Source organism: Vanessa tameamea, chromosome 17 (genome assembly GCF_037043105.1).
Source record: "Vanessa tameamea isolate UH-Manoa-2023 chromosome 17, ilVanTame1 primary haplotype, whole genome shotgun sequence".
In the NCBI taxonomy this organism is placed as follows: Eukaryota; Metazoa; Arthropoda; class Insecta; order Lepidoptera; family Nymphalidae; genus Vanessa; species Vanessa tameamea.
In genome coordinates, this window is record NC_087325.1 from 796,063 (window position 1) to 808,884 (window position 12,822).

Sequence of the window (12,822 nt, forward strand, 5' to 3'; positions counted from 1 at the left end):
CACTGTGTATAATTATGATTCATAAGCTAATTTTTACGTATTCGTTCCCTTTAGTTCATGACTCAGTACAAATTATTTTATAAACATACATACGTAATATGATACCTGAGTCGGAAATAATTCGTTTTTAAATCTGATTCTAATTCTATTCTATAATTAAAAATTCTATTTCTATATAATTCTAAATGAGTTATGTTATTTCAGTTGATTTTAATAATCGCGCGTCGCTTGTAACTTAGTCGCCATTTTCGTGCAACAAATTCAAAACGATAATTCACTTCATAATTAGTACTCGTCGTATTCAACAAAAATGTCCAGTTTTTATACCGCTTTTCACAAAATTATTCTTTATTTATAACCGACCGTTTTAATCTTAACAGGGATCTGTCTTGGGTCATGGCCTTTCCATGGTTGCGAAATTTGTAAAATAAGGGTAATTATAAAGGCCGAAATAAATTATACGAGGGCCTGCTAAACATTTTCACGTCTTTTATTTGCTTGGTCTAATAATATCTCAGTTTACATTTATTATATTTTAATAGTATTTTTAACTTAAGCGATTTTTTCGTATATCTGTACGTTTTATACGTGTTCGTCTGCGGATAACCTTAAGGTGATGATGAAGAGAATGATGATGCCGGTCGTAACCCATTGCTCGACTGTCTTTCCCAAATTGCCAAGTTATCCAATTTTCGCGTACATTTTTTACAGATTATTATTTGTCGTTGGTTTTATCGGATTGTCTTTAATTACGTAATGTGATATATGAGTATTAAACCTTTAATTATTTGCTTGTACGATAATAGTAATAAGACAAAGTCAATATCGTTATCCTGTAAAGTGTTTATCTCAAAGATACGCCTACCGAAACGTTTAGGTAGATAGCAACAATTTGTTATCTATAAGAAATAACACTACAAATACTTAAACAATATATTTATTTATAACAATCTTTTAAAGACAATAAATAAATACAGCTCATCACCTCTTATATACAATAAAACGATAATTAGAAACTAAGATTACCAAATATAAAGTTTCCAGGGGCGTTGGGATCGTCGGAGGTGAAGAACTCCTTCCAGCGCTCTTGGAAGTCCTCCCATGAGAGACTGGTCTTACCATTAGAGAGCTTGTCGAAGGCTATGTTGGTATCTTCCTTCGGTAATCCGAAAGAGCCGTGAACTGAGACGAATTCGTCACGGTCAATTTTACCGTCACCTGTTGAGTCTTGGATGTGGAAGATCGCTTTGCAGTAGTACGTCTGCCAATCAACTGGAGAGGAAGGGTCGTTGGAGTAATCTTCCCAGAGTTTCACCCACTCGTCGGAGGAGATCTCACCATCTCTGTTCGTATCGGCCTTAAATTGCATTCCCTGCCAAATTTCAAGCATGGCTTTTTCGGCCTGCTTGTATTTTTCGTCGCCAACAGCCCATTCTTTCGCTTTGGCGATCCTTTCAATCGTTAGGTCAAAGTCCTTCTTCGTGATTGTGCCACTACCGTCAGCGTCGAAGAAGATCTTGAATAGATACAAAAGTTTCTTCTTTCTGAATTCGGAAACCATTTTGATTATATTCTTTGATTTCGAGCAAGCTATACTGACAAGTCCGATGTTTCGAAGTGGTATTTATAGCGATTAAGCATCTTTGATTAGAGAAGATAATTGTAATCTATTAAAGCGCATTGTGATACACGACTTTATCGAACGAAATATATGCAGTGCAAATAATAGTTATATTCATTTGATATATGTATAAAAAAATGTTTAGTTTAGTAACGGGAATTATATATGTCATGTATAAAATAACAAAAATAGATCTTTTCACGTTTCCATGATGATAAACATCTTTGTCTGTGTTATAAAAATTATCCTATATTGACAAAGAACGGTCGTAAAAAAGTTTTGAAATTAATCTCATATTAGTAATTGTAATAACAATTCGTTTACATAAATGTATAAATCGTTGAAAAAATAATAAAACTTTGAAAAGATACAGCTTGGATAAGGAGACAATGATTAAAATGAAATATGCCTTAAAATTTTCAACAATTTCTTATAGTCAAACTAAAACGATACGAAAAACGTATACAAACAAATTATACTTTACTTTTAGTACAACTAAAGGAAAATATGGTGAGTTTCATACAAAGATTTTATACAGGGGCTTCTGAAAAGCGTTAAATCGGTATCGCGTAATAGAATCCATAAGCGGTAAGCACCCATACGCGGTGTCTCGAGCGAGCGTCCTGACAGATAGAGCGCATCCGTCATGGTCGCTTCCACGCCCACGACCCCACAGATTCACGAAGAGCCGACATGGATGTGGTATACCGTAACTAAAATTACTAAATCGACAAAAATTAACAAAACAAAAAAAACCCTTTAAGTTACAATTGATAATGTCTATTATAAGAAGTTATGAATATAATGATCAAGAAGGCTAAATGTGCTATTTTTACTTTTAGGTATTTCAAATTACTTTGAACAATACAATTTAATCCAAAATAACTAAAAATCAATAATATGAATATGTTAATATTAATAGTAATCTTAGTCGCAGTGCGTAAATTCGTAATGGGACAAGTTTCTCACATCTATATTCAAGACTAATGCGATAAAAGAGTGTTCTAATGGCTATAGAGGGAGGGGAGACGGCACGCCACTCATTTGCCAAATTGTCTGGGATTATAGAATTTTTTATCGCTCTGTGCATTGGCCCTAATGCATTTTGCGACCACTCTATAAAATCATGAAGCCTGCCTGCATTTAATGGCAGCAATAGAGCACTTAAATCCAAGATAATATTGTTCTAATTTTTTAAACAAAAGAAATACTATTGTGTGATGTTAAATATTATAAATGAAATTATTAAATAAATACGTAGGTATGTGTTTTAATAATAATAATTGAAGATTATTTTCCTATATTCCAAACAGATTTTTTTTAATAATCAATATTATTTATATAATAGGCGGGAGTGCTACATATTTTTTTATGGTATAGGTAAGCGGACAAGCAATTGGACCACCTGATGTCACGTGGTCACCACCGCCGGCAGGCCGCTGTAAGAAAGATAACTATTTCTTTCATCAACAATGCGCCACCAACCGTGGAAATTTAGATGTTATGTCCCTTGTGCCTGTAGTAACACTCACTCACTCACAAACAATACCGAGTACTGCTTTTTGGTGGTAGAATATATAAATACTCGTATATTGCCGAAATAAATAAATAACAAGCAGAATGTTTATGTAAATGCTAGCATTTTATTGCAATAAATGTAACAGAACATAAAAGAAAATGTACACTTCACTGGATCAATGTAATTTTTTTCTAATTTCTTAGATCTAAAGCCGAATGCGTTATAAATTAAAATCCACACAGCCTCAATTTCACTTCCATATCGTCCACATCATACGCAACAAATCGAGAAAAGCGTTCTACAAGCGATGTCACTAGTTCAACTAGAAGCTCGATTTTCCGAAAATGAAGTTTCCTGGAGCATTAGGGTCTTCCGTGGTGAAGTATTCCTTCCACAAATCCTGGAATTCAGTCCAAGAGACATTGGCTTTTCCCTTAGACATGCTCCTGAAGGCGGCAAGGGCATCATCCTTGTTTAGTCCGAAAGAGGCGTAGACAGAAGAAAACTCTTCGCCATCAATAGCTCCATCGCCACTGGCATCTTCAAGTTGGAAGATGAATTTGCAGTAAAGGTTCTGCCACTCGAGAGGAGCCGCAGGGTTTTTGGCGTATTCGTCCCACATTGAAATCCATTCATCGGTTGATACTTGGCCATCGTTATCAGCGTCAGCACGACCCTGAAGTCCTTCCCAAATCTTCAGTAAGGCGGTCTGGACTTCCTTGTACTTAGCATCACCAGCGGGCCAGCCTCGCAACTTGGTAATGTTTTCAATAGCTAGGTCGAAGTCCTTCTTGTCAATGGATCCGCTAGTGTTCCTGTCGAAGAATGAGTTGAAGACATGTAGGAGCTTCTTCTTTCTGAAGTCGGACACCATCTTTGTAGCGAATGAGATATGATCCTGTACACAAAGTATTTGAGATGAGTTCGCAGTCTCTTTTATAGCAATGCTCACTGGAGTTGGAGATAATTTTTATCTTCTATAAGCCTGCGAGGGACAGGGATGACGTTCATCACTTTTATCATTTCCCTATCTGTCTGCATTGCAGCGTTTGTTTTCTTATTAAGTCATACAGAGTAATTAAACAACAGAACTAATACATAATGTGCAATAAATATCAACTTATCATTTCAAGTGCTTATATAATCATTTTAAAGAAATATTTTAAATGATTACATATAAAATAAAGATTAAATGAGTAAGTTGACAAATGTTTCAAATTACTAGTAAAATAGTGATGTATTTTCATAACAAAGTGTTTTATTTTAAACTTAATCATTTACCAGATATCTCTGTTTTATTTAATCTGTAATGTTCAATATTTGATATTGCATTACATCGTTATAAATAGGCATTAACTGTACTCAAGTTTTTTTTCAACCACTGGATTTAAATATCATTTTTAACCTTTGTCAAGAAATTTAAATATACATAGAATTACATATTTTTCTCCATCCGATTTGAAAATTATTGTAATTGACCAAAAAATTCGAAGTTAATATTTTGGTAAATGTTTTTAGTATACGTGTACGTACGTCTGTATGTACACAAATGTCTATGTGAGCGTTTCTTTCGCCTCACAAATGTTAAGAAAACTTACGAAAACGACTTCAATGTGATCTCTTTTTTATAAAATAGATAGACGGACTGGTAAAAAGGTCACCTGATGGTATGTGGTCACCACTGACCGTAGATAATAAGTCTGTAAAAAATATTTATCATTCTTTACATCCATAGGGGATCCCATGTGTTATGTGATCGTTAATCTGTAGGATGATTTGATATTATTTAAATTGAATTTACAGTTAACAATAAACGCATATGCAACGCATTCCTTTTTTGAATATTTTTATTATTTTTAACCTAACGTATAATTTTACTCTAAACATAGTTAAAACAAACTTATCTAGACACAGTTATCATTAAGATAACACACGTCTAATTGATTGGGGTCACCTGTTTCATGTTGAATGTGTTAAAATAAAACGATATTTCAGTTTTTGTAATTAATTTGTTAAGATTATTTAATTAATTATTATATAATAATGAACAAGAAAGGTTCTACGGTCCTAGGTCCTATTACGGTCTTGAATTGAACTCAGTCTTCGGTTAAAATTCACGTCTTTCCCACTTGACCCTGCACAGAGCTATCAAACTGTACAAACATTTAATTTATTTTTGTAAAGTGACGGTTAAAAGTATAATTTGTAACTATACAAAAAATAATTATAAAACCGACTTTAAATATTGGCGGCGTATATATTGTTAACTAAAACTTAAAAATAAACTCAATTAAAGTCTTAGTTAAATCTTAAAAATAAATAAGTACTTCATCCGTCTAATCTGTCATTTTCTAACACGTTATTGTCAATAACCGAGATACAGATAAAAAATCCTATATGATAATCGCGAAAATGGTCTTAGACAGTTCATAAAATCCAGAGAAATCCCGATCGCATACCAAAATCTCAATGGAGTTATGGAAGTCCGATAACTGCTACTGAGTATTCAAGTGCTCGATTTGTATTTATAATAATCGATCTCGTCTTGAGCGATTTCGGCAACGATAGTCAATCTCAAGGGAGACCAGCAAATTACGTAGGACATAAAATCAAAATATACTTTATTCTAGTAGGCACATAAAAGCACGCTAGAATCGTAACGATACAGTGTTGAATTGAACGTAAAGATACCACATAAAGAAACATAAAGATACATAGATAGGTTCGGAAATTAGATTCTCTTAATAAGTAAATAGATCTTATCGGTAGAAGAAGCGGCATGAAGCTCAGCAGTTACTCTTTTCCGCCATTCTAATTACAAGGTATGTCATCAAAGTATTTTCAACATTTTTTTTTATATATCCTTTTTAAATCATCCCAAAGGCAGTCTCGAGATCCAATATTATAAGTAGACCGGATAGCTCTTTTTTGCATATTATAGTGCATTTTCAGACTCTGGACCGTTACTGAGGAATTTACAACAAAAATACTCATAAAATATATCCAATAAAAGAAAAAAAAAATCACTCGATAAATTCACGTGTTGTATGGTGTTCTGCCTAATAAGAAACCACCAAACCGCATTGAGAAAGGACAACTTTGCCCAGCTATGGACTCACCGTAATCTGTAGACACATTTAATAGGTACATTTATACGGATATAAGGCAGAACCGTAACACACTGCGTATTCATATGATTAATTGTTCTTACAACATTGTACTAAAAGAAAGAGCTTAAATTAAAAACATACATACGTAAACTGCGCAGTAATTCCTCGCCTTAGGGCTTCTAAGGCGGTTTTTGTTTCGTTCCCTTCGTCCGTCTGTGCGTTGATATATTACTAAGGCGTGGGTTCGGACGTCTTTGAAGTAAGATTCTAATACATTAAAAGTATTATTATTTCGCAGTATTTTGCGATTTGATATTTGGAATCACGATCTGTCAAAATGGTTTATTATATTTTTCTAATTGATAAAATATTTTATGTTTGATTTTAATTTATTTGATTCAAAGAAAAGTTCTACACAAATTCTATATAAGAAAAACCTCTTAGTAATGTAGTATGAAAAGTAGTTTAAAGACATTTTTTTTATTGAAGTTGGTAGGCGAACGGGGAAAAGCGCCACCTGATTGTACGACATTCGCGCTGTAAGAAATATTGACCATACTTTACCAATGTGCCATCAAACTAGAATATGAAATGTTTATATCCTTTATGCCTGTAACTGTCAAAAACTATTAAGTTCTACTGTTTGGTATCAGAATATCAGATGAGAATATATATGTTGTAATAACATACACGTGTTCATTTGAAATAAACACATAGAAAACATATTCTTTAATAAGGAGAAATCTCCCACTGGGTTATATTAAACTAAGTCTCACCATTAAATTCGCCATAAACCGGTGGTCGTTACATGTGGCTTATGACGTGATGTTATTACGTCATTAGGCACCATAGCTTTTACATTTCTTGTAATTTACCCCCTTTATTAAAGTGTTATGCATAAAATAACTACCTCATATCAATTTTATTTAACTTAATAGCTGAGAACTTTATTTTGCACCACTTATGACGGAAAAGCATCACAGAGCAGGTACGTTACGAACGATAGTAAAATTTCGCTTCATTTCTGCAACTTTTTTTATTATTTATCTCCTGTTAGTTCGCGAAATTAATATAGTGAAATCAAAATATACTTTATTCGAGTAGACTTTTACAAGCATTTTTGAATCGTCATTTAACAAACTATTTTAAGTGAAGCTATCACCGGCTCGGAATGCAGATTCTACCGAGAAGGGCGAACAAGAAACTGAGTAACTCACTCTCAAACTCACTTACTTTTTCCACATTTAAGAATACAAAGTCATGTAAATACAATTATATACCTATGTATATAATACATCCTGCCTGGAAAGATAAAAAATAATAAAGATAAATTGTGTACTTTATAACAATTAATTTAAGTTTATAACTTAAGGTTATAAAATTATATATATAGCAAATATTTAAATAATATTTATTCTGAAGAAAAGAACTATCCGAACTATTTACAATATTAGTTCTAGGACATAATTACGCGAAAATTTTAAAGAAATATGAAGGTGTATGAACGACTGCTTCACAATATACTCGAGCTAATATAATGTTTATACAGAAGAATATACAAAAATATTACATAGAAGCTGATATACATATCATCAATACAAGAAATAATAATAGACTTGTAACCCCTACTTTCCGTTTGCATACGGTACAGAGAAGGGTTTTGGGCAATGGTATACGCATATATAATAAGATACCGGGAAATATAATAATCAATTTATCATTTGACAAATTTATAAAGTTTATTTAGACTAAATTAATCAATAAATATTATTATTCATTAAAAGAAAACTTTTTAGAAATAAACGCCTGGAATCAGTCCTGTGATTGAACCCGAGTTCAATCGCATGACTGATTGAACACTAATTTTGAATAACAGCTTTGTAAATCTGTTTATTTTAAAAAAGCAACTATGCGAGTTTCTTGCCGTTTCTTCTCGATGGAGAAGAGAGCTGCTTTCCGAAACGGTAGTGGTATTTTAATATTGACGACTCAAAGACACTTTATTTTAAAGTTTAATTGAAAAAACACCAAAAGGTTCAAAAAATTTTCCCCGAGAATCAAGCGTGAAATTTGAAAAAATCACTAATTGAGTCATTATTTTTCTAAAAAATCGTTTCAGTAATTGTAGACTACTACACCCTAACCCTATTGGAAATAGATATCTTACTCGGTGTCGTTTAATAATAATAAAAAAACAATAGTCTTGTATTGCATATCAAATATATGTATTACTTATACATAAATATTTTCTGTAACATAGAGATTTGGCAATAAGTAGAATTTTTTTTCGATTCAGTGAGCGTTATTTATGTTCCAGTTGTATTCATAATTTATTTATTACTACTTGTCGCCCGCTTTAGGCCTTTAGTTTGAAACGAGACTGGGATCCGAGATTAGGTCCTTTTTTTGGGATAAAAGTAACCCATGTTCTATTCCAGAATAATCTAGCTCTGTGCCAAATTTCATTCGGATCCGCTCAGCCGTTCTGGCGGATTGAATAACAAACATACATCCATCCAAGCTTTTATTATATTAGTAAGATAAAATAAATAAAAAAGTATTCTTTATTCTATTCCTCGACATAATTAACTTCTACACCAAATATCATAAGCAACCGTTCCGTGCGAGTCTAATTGATTTACAAACAGTTTATAAATGTTTATTAAAAACTTGCTTGTTTACTTTGTCAGCAATGTGTGCAAATAAACTTATCCTTTTTTTTAATATCTTTTCTTTTATTTTGTCCGTAAAATTTGCAAATTTTCTTTCGCCTTGTTTGTTGTAATTGTTTTTCGCACATATGTTCCACGACGGTATCATAGCTCCTAAATTTGAACCATGAATCTTGTCTAGACGCATACAAAGAAAAATTACGCCTTTGCATATTACATACGACGTTTGGCGAATTTGATCAGTATTTAGAGAATTTATATGCTCAGATTTTAAATAATATTTATTATGTGTGAGTGTGTGTCGATATTTTTACCATTATTGTGTAAAGGAACTATATTTGATAAATTAACACTATCTTGCCTCGGGAAGCATGTGAAATCCCGAGCCTAAGCCGAGCAGAATCAGATCGTGCCGGTTTTTCGTCTCACTTGACTTTGAGAATTAGGAAAGACACTCGTGTTTGCTCATACAAATCTGTACTATAATATCGAATGCGTTAATTCTATACCGTAGGGTTGAGAATGCCCTTAGTGAACGTAATCGGCCCGAAAGACATATTTTTTTTATAATATAGTCAGGCGGACAAGCAATTGATAAACAGACAACAGTAGGCATTGCCAACTTAAGAATTATTAACCATTCCTTACATTGCAATGCGTCACCAACCTTTGGAACTAAGTTATTGCAAACAAAGGATAGGAAAGGTTAGCCAACCTAAGTGACATTTACCGGCAGTTACTGGACTTTTTACTTTAACATGCATAAGTCGAAACATATTATTTTTTTATTTCAATAAGCTTGACAAATAGATGACTAGCAAATGGATCAACCTGATGGTAAATGGTCACTTCCGCCCGTAGACATTGATATTGTAAGACATCATTCCTACATCGCCATGCGCCCCTAATCTTGGGAGCTAATATGTTATGTCCTTTAAGTTACACTAGCTCACTCAGGGACCGCAACCTGAGTCCAACGGAATCTAACAATACTAAATATTGCTATTTGGCAGTAGAATATTTTGTTCTGTTTACCACCAAGTAAAGACAACATAAATATAACATAACGTATATATTACATAATCATCATCTTCAAATATCTATGTATCAAATATTATTATTTTTTATGCCGGATCAATTGAAACCTTTACAGTAAAATATTATTGCTAGTATAAAAAAACCTTCTCTACTAGATCGTATTGAAATAAAGTTTTGAATATAATGTAAAGATGAGCTCGGCAAAATAGCAACATTGCAAAGCTGAGTCGCACAAGACTGAACACTAAATGTAAAAACTAAATGAAACCTCACGTCGTACAACTCATGTAAACCCATACAAGTGGAGACAAGCATGCCTCGATATTGTAAATATAACAAAACCTCAGAATAAGCTTGCATTTGATATTTTTCTTGATACAGATCTATTCAAAACTAGATGTGGCTTCAAATATTATAATTACAGCACTTCCCTTGGTGCAGACCTTCACCGGCAACACTAACAAACTAAAATTAAATTTTATGCTTTACGTTACAGTACTTCATTACTAACTGACGAGCAGTCGATTGTAACGTGACAATCTAAGATTTGATTTTAAGCATTCGCTTGCAGTTGAAACAGATGATTTTACGATGTCATATTGAACGATCATGTTGATTCAATTATATTATTTAAGTAATAAAGAGCAAACGTAACGATATTTATATCACAACTGATTTAAAAAATTAGCTAAATTCAGGATGTGGTATTTTAGACAGAATCATTCGACCCATCAGTCAACTTTGATTAGGTTACGCTCTGTAATGCTAATTATTTTGTCTCAATTTATATGTAATTCGAAAATCGAATCGAACTGTCACAATAAAGGTGAATGCTCCCTGATCGTTCTCATAATAAATAATATTTACAATAAGAACCAATTTCGAATCTAGGCGAAAAATGAACCTGTTACTTGTTGAGACAATAAGACGGGGTCTTATACATATGTTTTAGAAAGATATACTATTACTCATGGGGGAAGAAGTGTTTCAATTAAACTGAATAGTTTTATCGTGTATATAACAAGAATGCCTCAAAAAAACAACTTAGATTCCATTTTTGTTGGCGCCGTATGGTACTACATTATAGTTCTTGCATTTCTCTTGCCCAAAGGAGTAGTTAAATTATTATGAGGTAGTCCATTTTCTCATGTCTAAGATATTAAATATATATATTCGGTTTACAATCTTACGATTCAGCAATTCATTTGAACGTATTGACGCCAATACTCCGGCCTCATCTGATAATAAAGTTAAGATTTAATTATATTATAATGTTTAAAAAAGGACAAATATTCGATTTCATTAAATTAGTAAAATCGCTAAAAAAATAGCTTAAAATATCACAGTAACCAACAATAGATTAAAATGTAGCAATCATATGTACTATAATTTATAATCTGTGTCAACAGTATCATCTTTACGATAAGTAATTTAGTGACAGGAAATAAACGAATAATCTAGAACCAAGATGGCGTCCAGCGTAATCAGAGTACGATTTCATTATCATTAAGACACATGATAATGTACATAAATATGTATTTTAAAACTAAATGATAGAATTAAAGAAACAAATAAAAATAGTGTTTACGAGTTGAGCAGAGAATTTTACTCAAATAATGTTTTTACACAATTCTCCTAACATATTTTTAATAAGCATTTTTTTTTTACAATGAACATAGTTATATTATATTATTTCAGAGACCGTAGAGCTGATTCGGAACATGAATTCTACGGAAAATACCAATCTTCAAAATATATAAGATTTAAAATAAGTCGAGTTTTACAAAAACTTTTAATTCTTCAGGCGAGAATTTCGTGTTTCGACATGAAACTATATCTTGTCTAGAATGAATAAATGGTTGTCATAAAGTAGCTACATATACAGCTTTGCAATCCAAGCGTAAATTCATGAGTAAATTCATAGTGTAATGTTATGTGTTGTGGATCGTTTATATATGCCTCGTCTAGTAAATCTCATTCCACGTATATATTATTTTTAATACCGCACAATGCAGGGCCCGCTCCCGCCGTAAGACGACCTCGTTACACGCGGCTAATCCGGAACCGGCCGGTGCACTTTGTCTGTTTCCATTGCCTAGATCAAGCTTGGTTAGTATTATGAAAACAGTTTTAACTCACATACAAACAACGAAGTAGATATTTATACAAGCATGGTACGTTTCCATTGTTTGCGATTTTGGTAAAGAATAAATAAATAAATTATTCAACACAAGCAGGAACGTGTAAATAATTTAATCTTAATAACGTATATCGATATAAAGGTTATAATTGTTTTGTAATATGTCAATATTAATATTTTGTATTTTATATACGGGTCTAATTTGATAAATAGTAGATAAACTTATACATTTATGTATATATTATTATTTAGGTATTAGTTAGGTAATAATATTAAGGATAAGGGATTTCATTTTTTTTTATGACATTGGTTGGCGGATATGCATATGAGCCACCTGATGGTAAGTGGTCACCACCGCCCATAGACAAAGGCGCTGTAAGAAATATTAACCATTCCTTACATCACCTATGCGCCACCAACCTTGGGAACTAAGATGTTATGTCCCTTGTGCCTGTGATTACACTGGCTCACTCACCCTTCTAACCGGAACACAACAATACTGTTATTTGGCGGTAGAATATCTGATGAGTGGGTAGTACCTACCCAGACGGGCTTGCACAAAGCTGTACCACCAAGTAAATTGTGCTAGTGCTATTAATTTTACATACCTATAATAGTTGCAATATCAGACAGAAATATAACAGAAAAAAATACATCTACCTTGTTACAAATATCTGCGATGGGGTAACTCTCTTCATCTGACAATCCGGGACTGCTGTAAA

At 32.7% G+C, this 12,822-nt stretch overlaps 2 protein-coding genes across 2 annotated transcripts; both read right to left on the reverse strand.

Moving 5' to 3' along the window:
* Positions 1-921: 921 nt before the first annotated feature.
* On the reverse strand, positions 922-1,606 carry LOC113394789 (calexcitin-2-like). Its single transcript, XM_026632209.2, has one exon. It carries the CDS (start codon positions 1,559-1,561, stop codon positions 1,010-1,012), a length of 552 nt encoding a protein of 183 aa, XP_026487994.1. The 5' UTR covers positions 1,562-1,606; the 3' UTR covers positions 922-1,009.
* A 1,638-nt stretch (positions 1,607-3,244) lies between these two features.
* On the reverse strand, positions 3,245-4,065 carry LOC113394786 (calexcitin-2-like). The gene has a single exon (XM_026632207.2). The coding sequence runs from the start codon at positions 4,012-4,014 to the stop codon at positions 3,463-3,465; it is 552 nt and encodes a 183-aa protein (XP_026487992.1). The 5' UTR covers positions 4,015-4,065; the 3' UTR covers positions 3,245-3,462.
* Between the last annotated feature and the right edge of the window lie 8,757 nt (positions 4,066-12,822).

Coding starts and splice junctions, on each gene's coding strand:
- LOC113394789 (XM_026632209.2), bottom strand. CDS start 1,561: ATGGTTTCCGAATTCAGAAAGAAGAAACTTTTGTATCTATTCAAGATC.
- LOC113394786 (XM_026632207.2), bottom strand. CDS start 4,014: ATGGTGTCCGACTTCAGAAAGAAGAAGCTCCTACATGTCTTCAACTCA.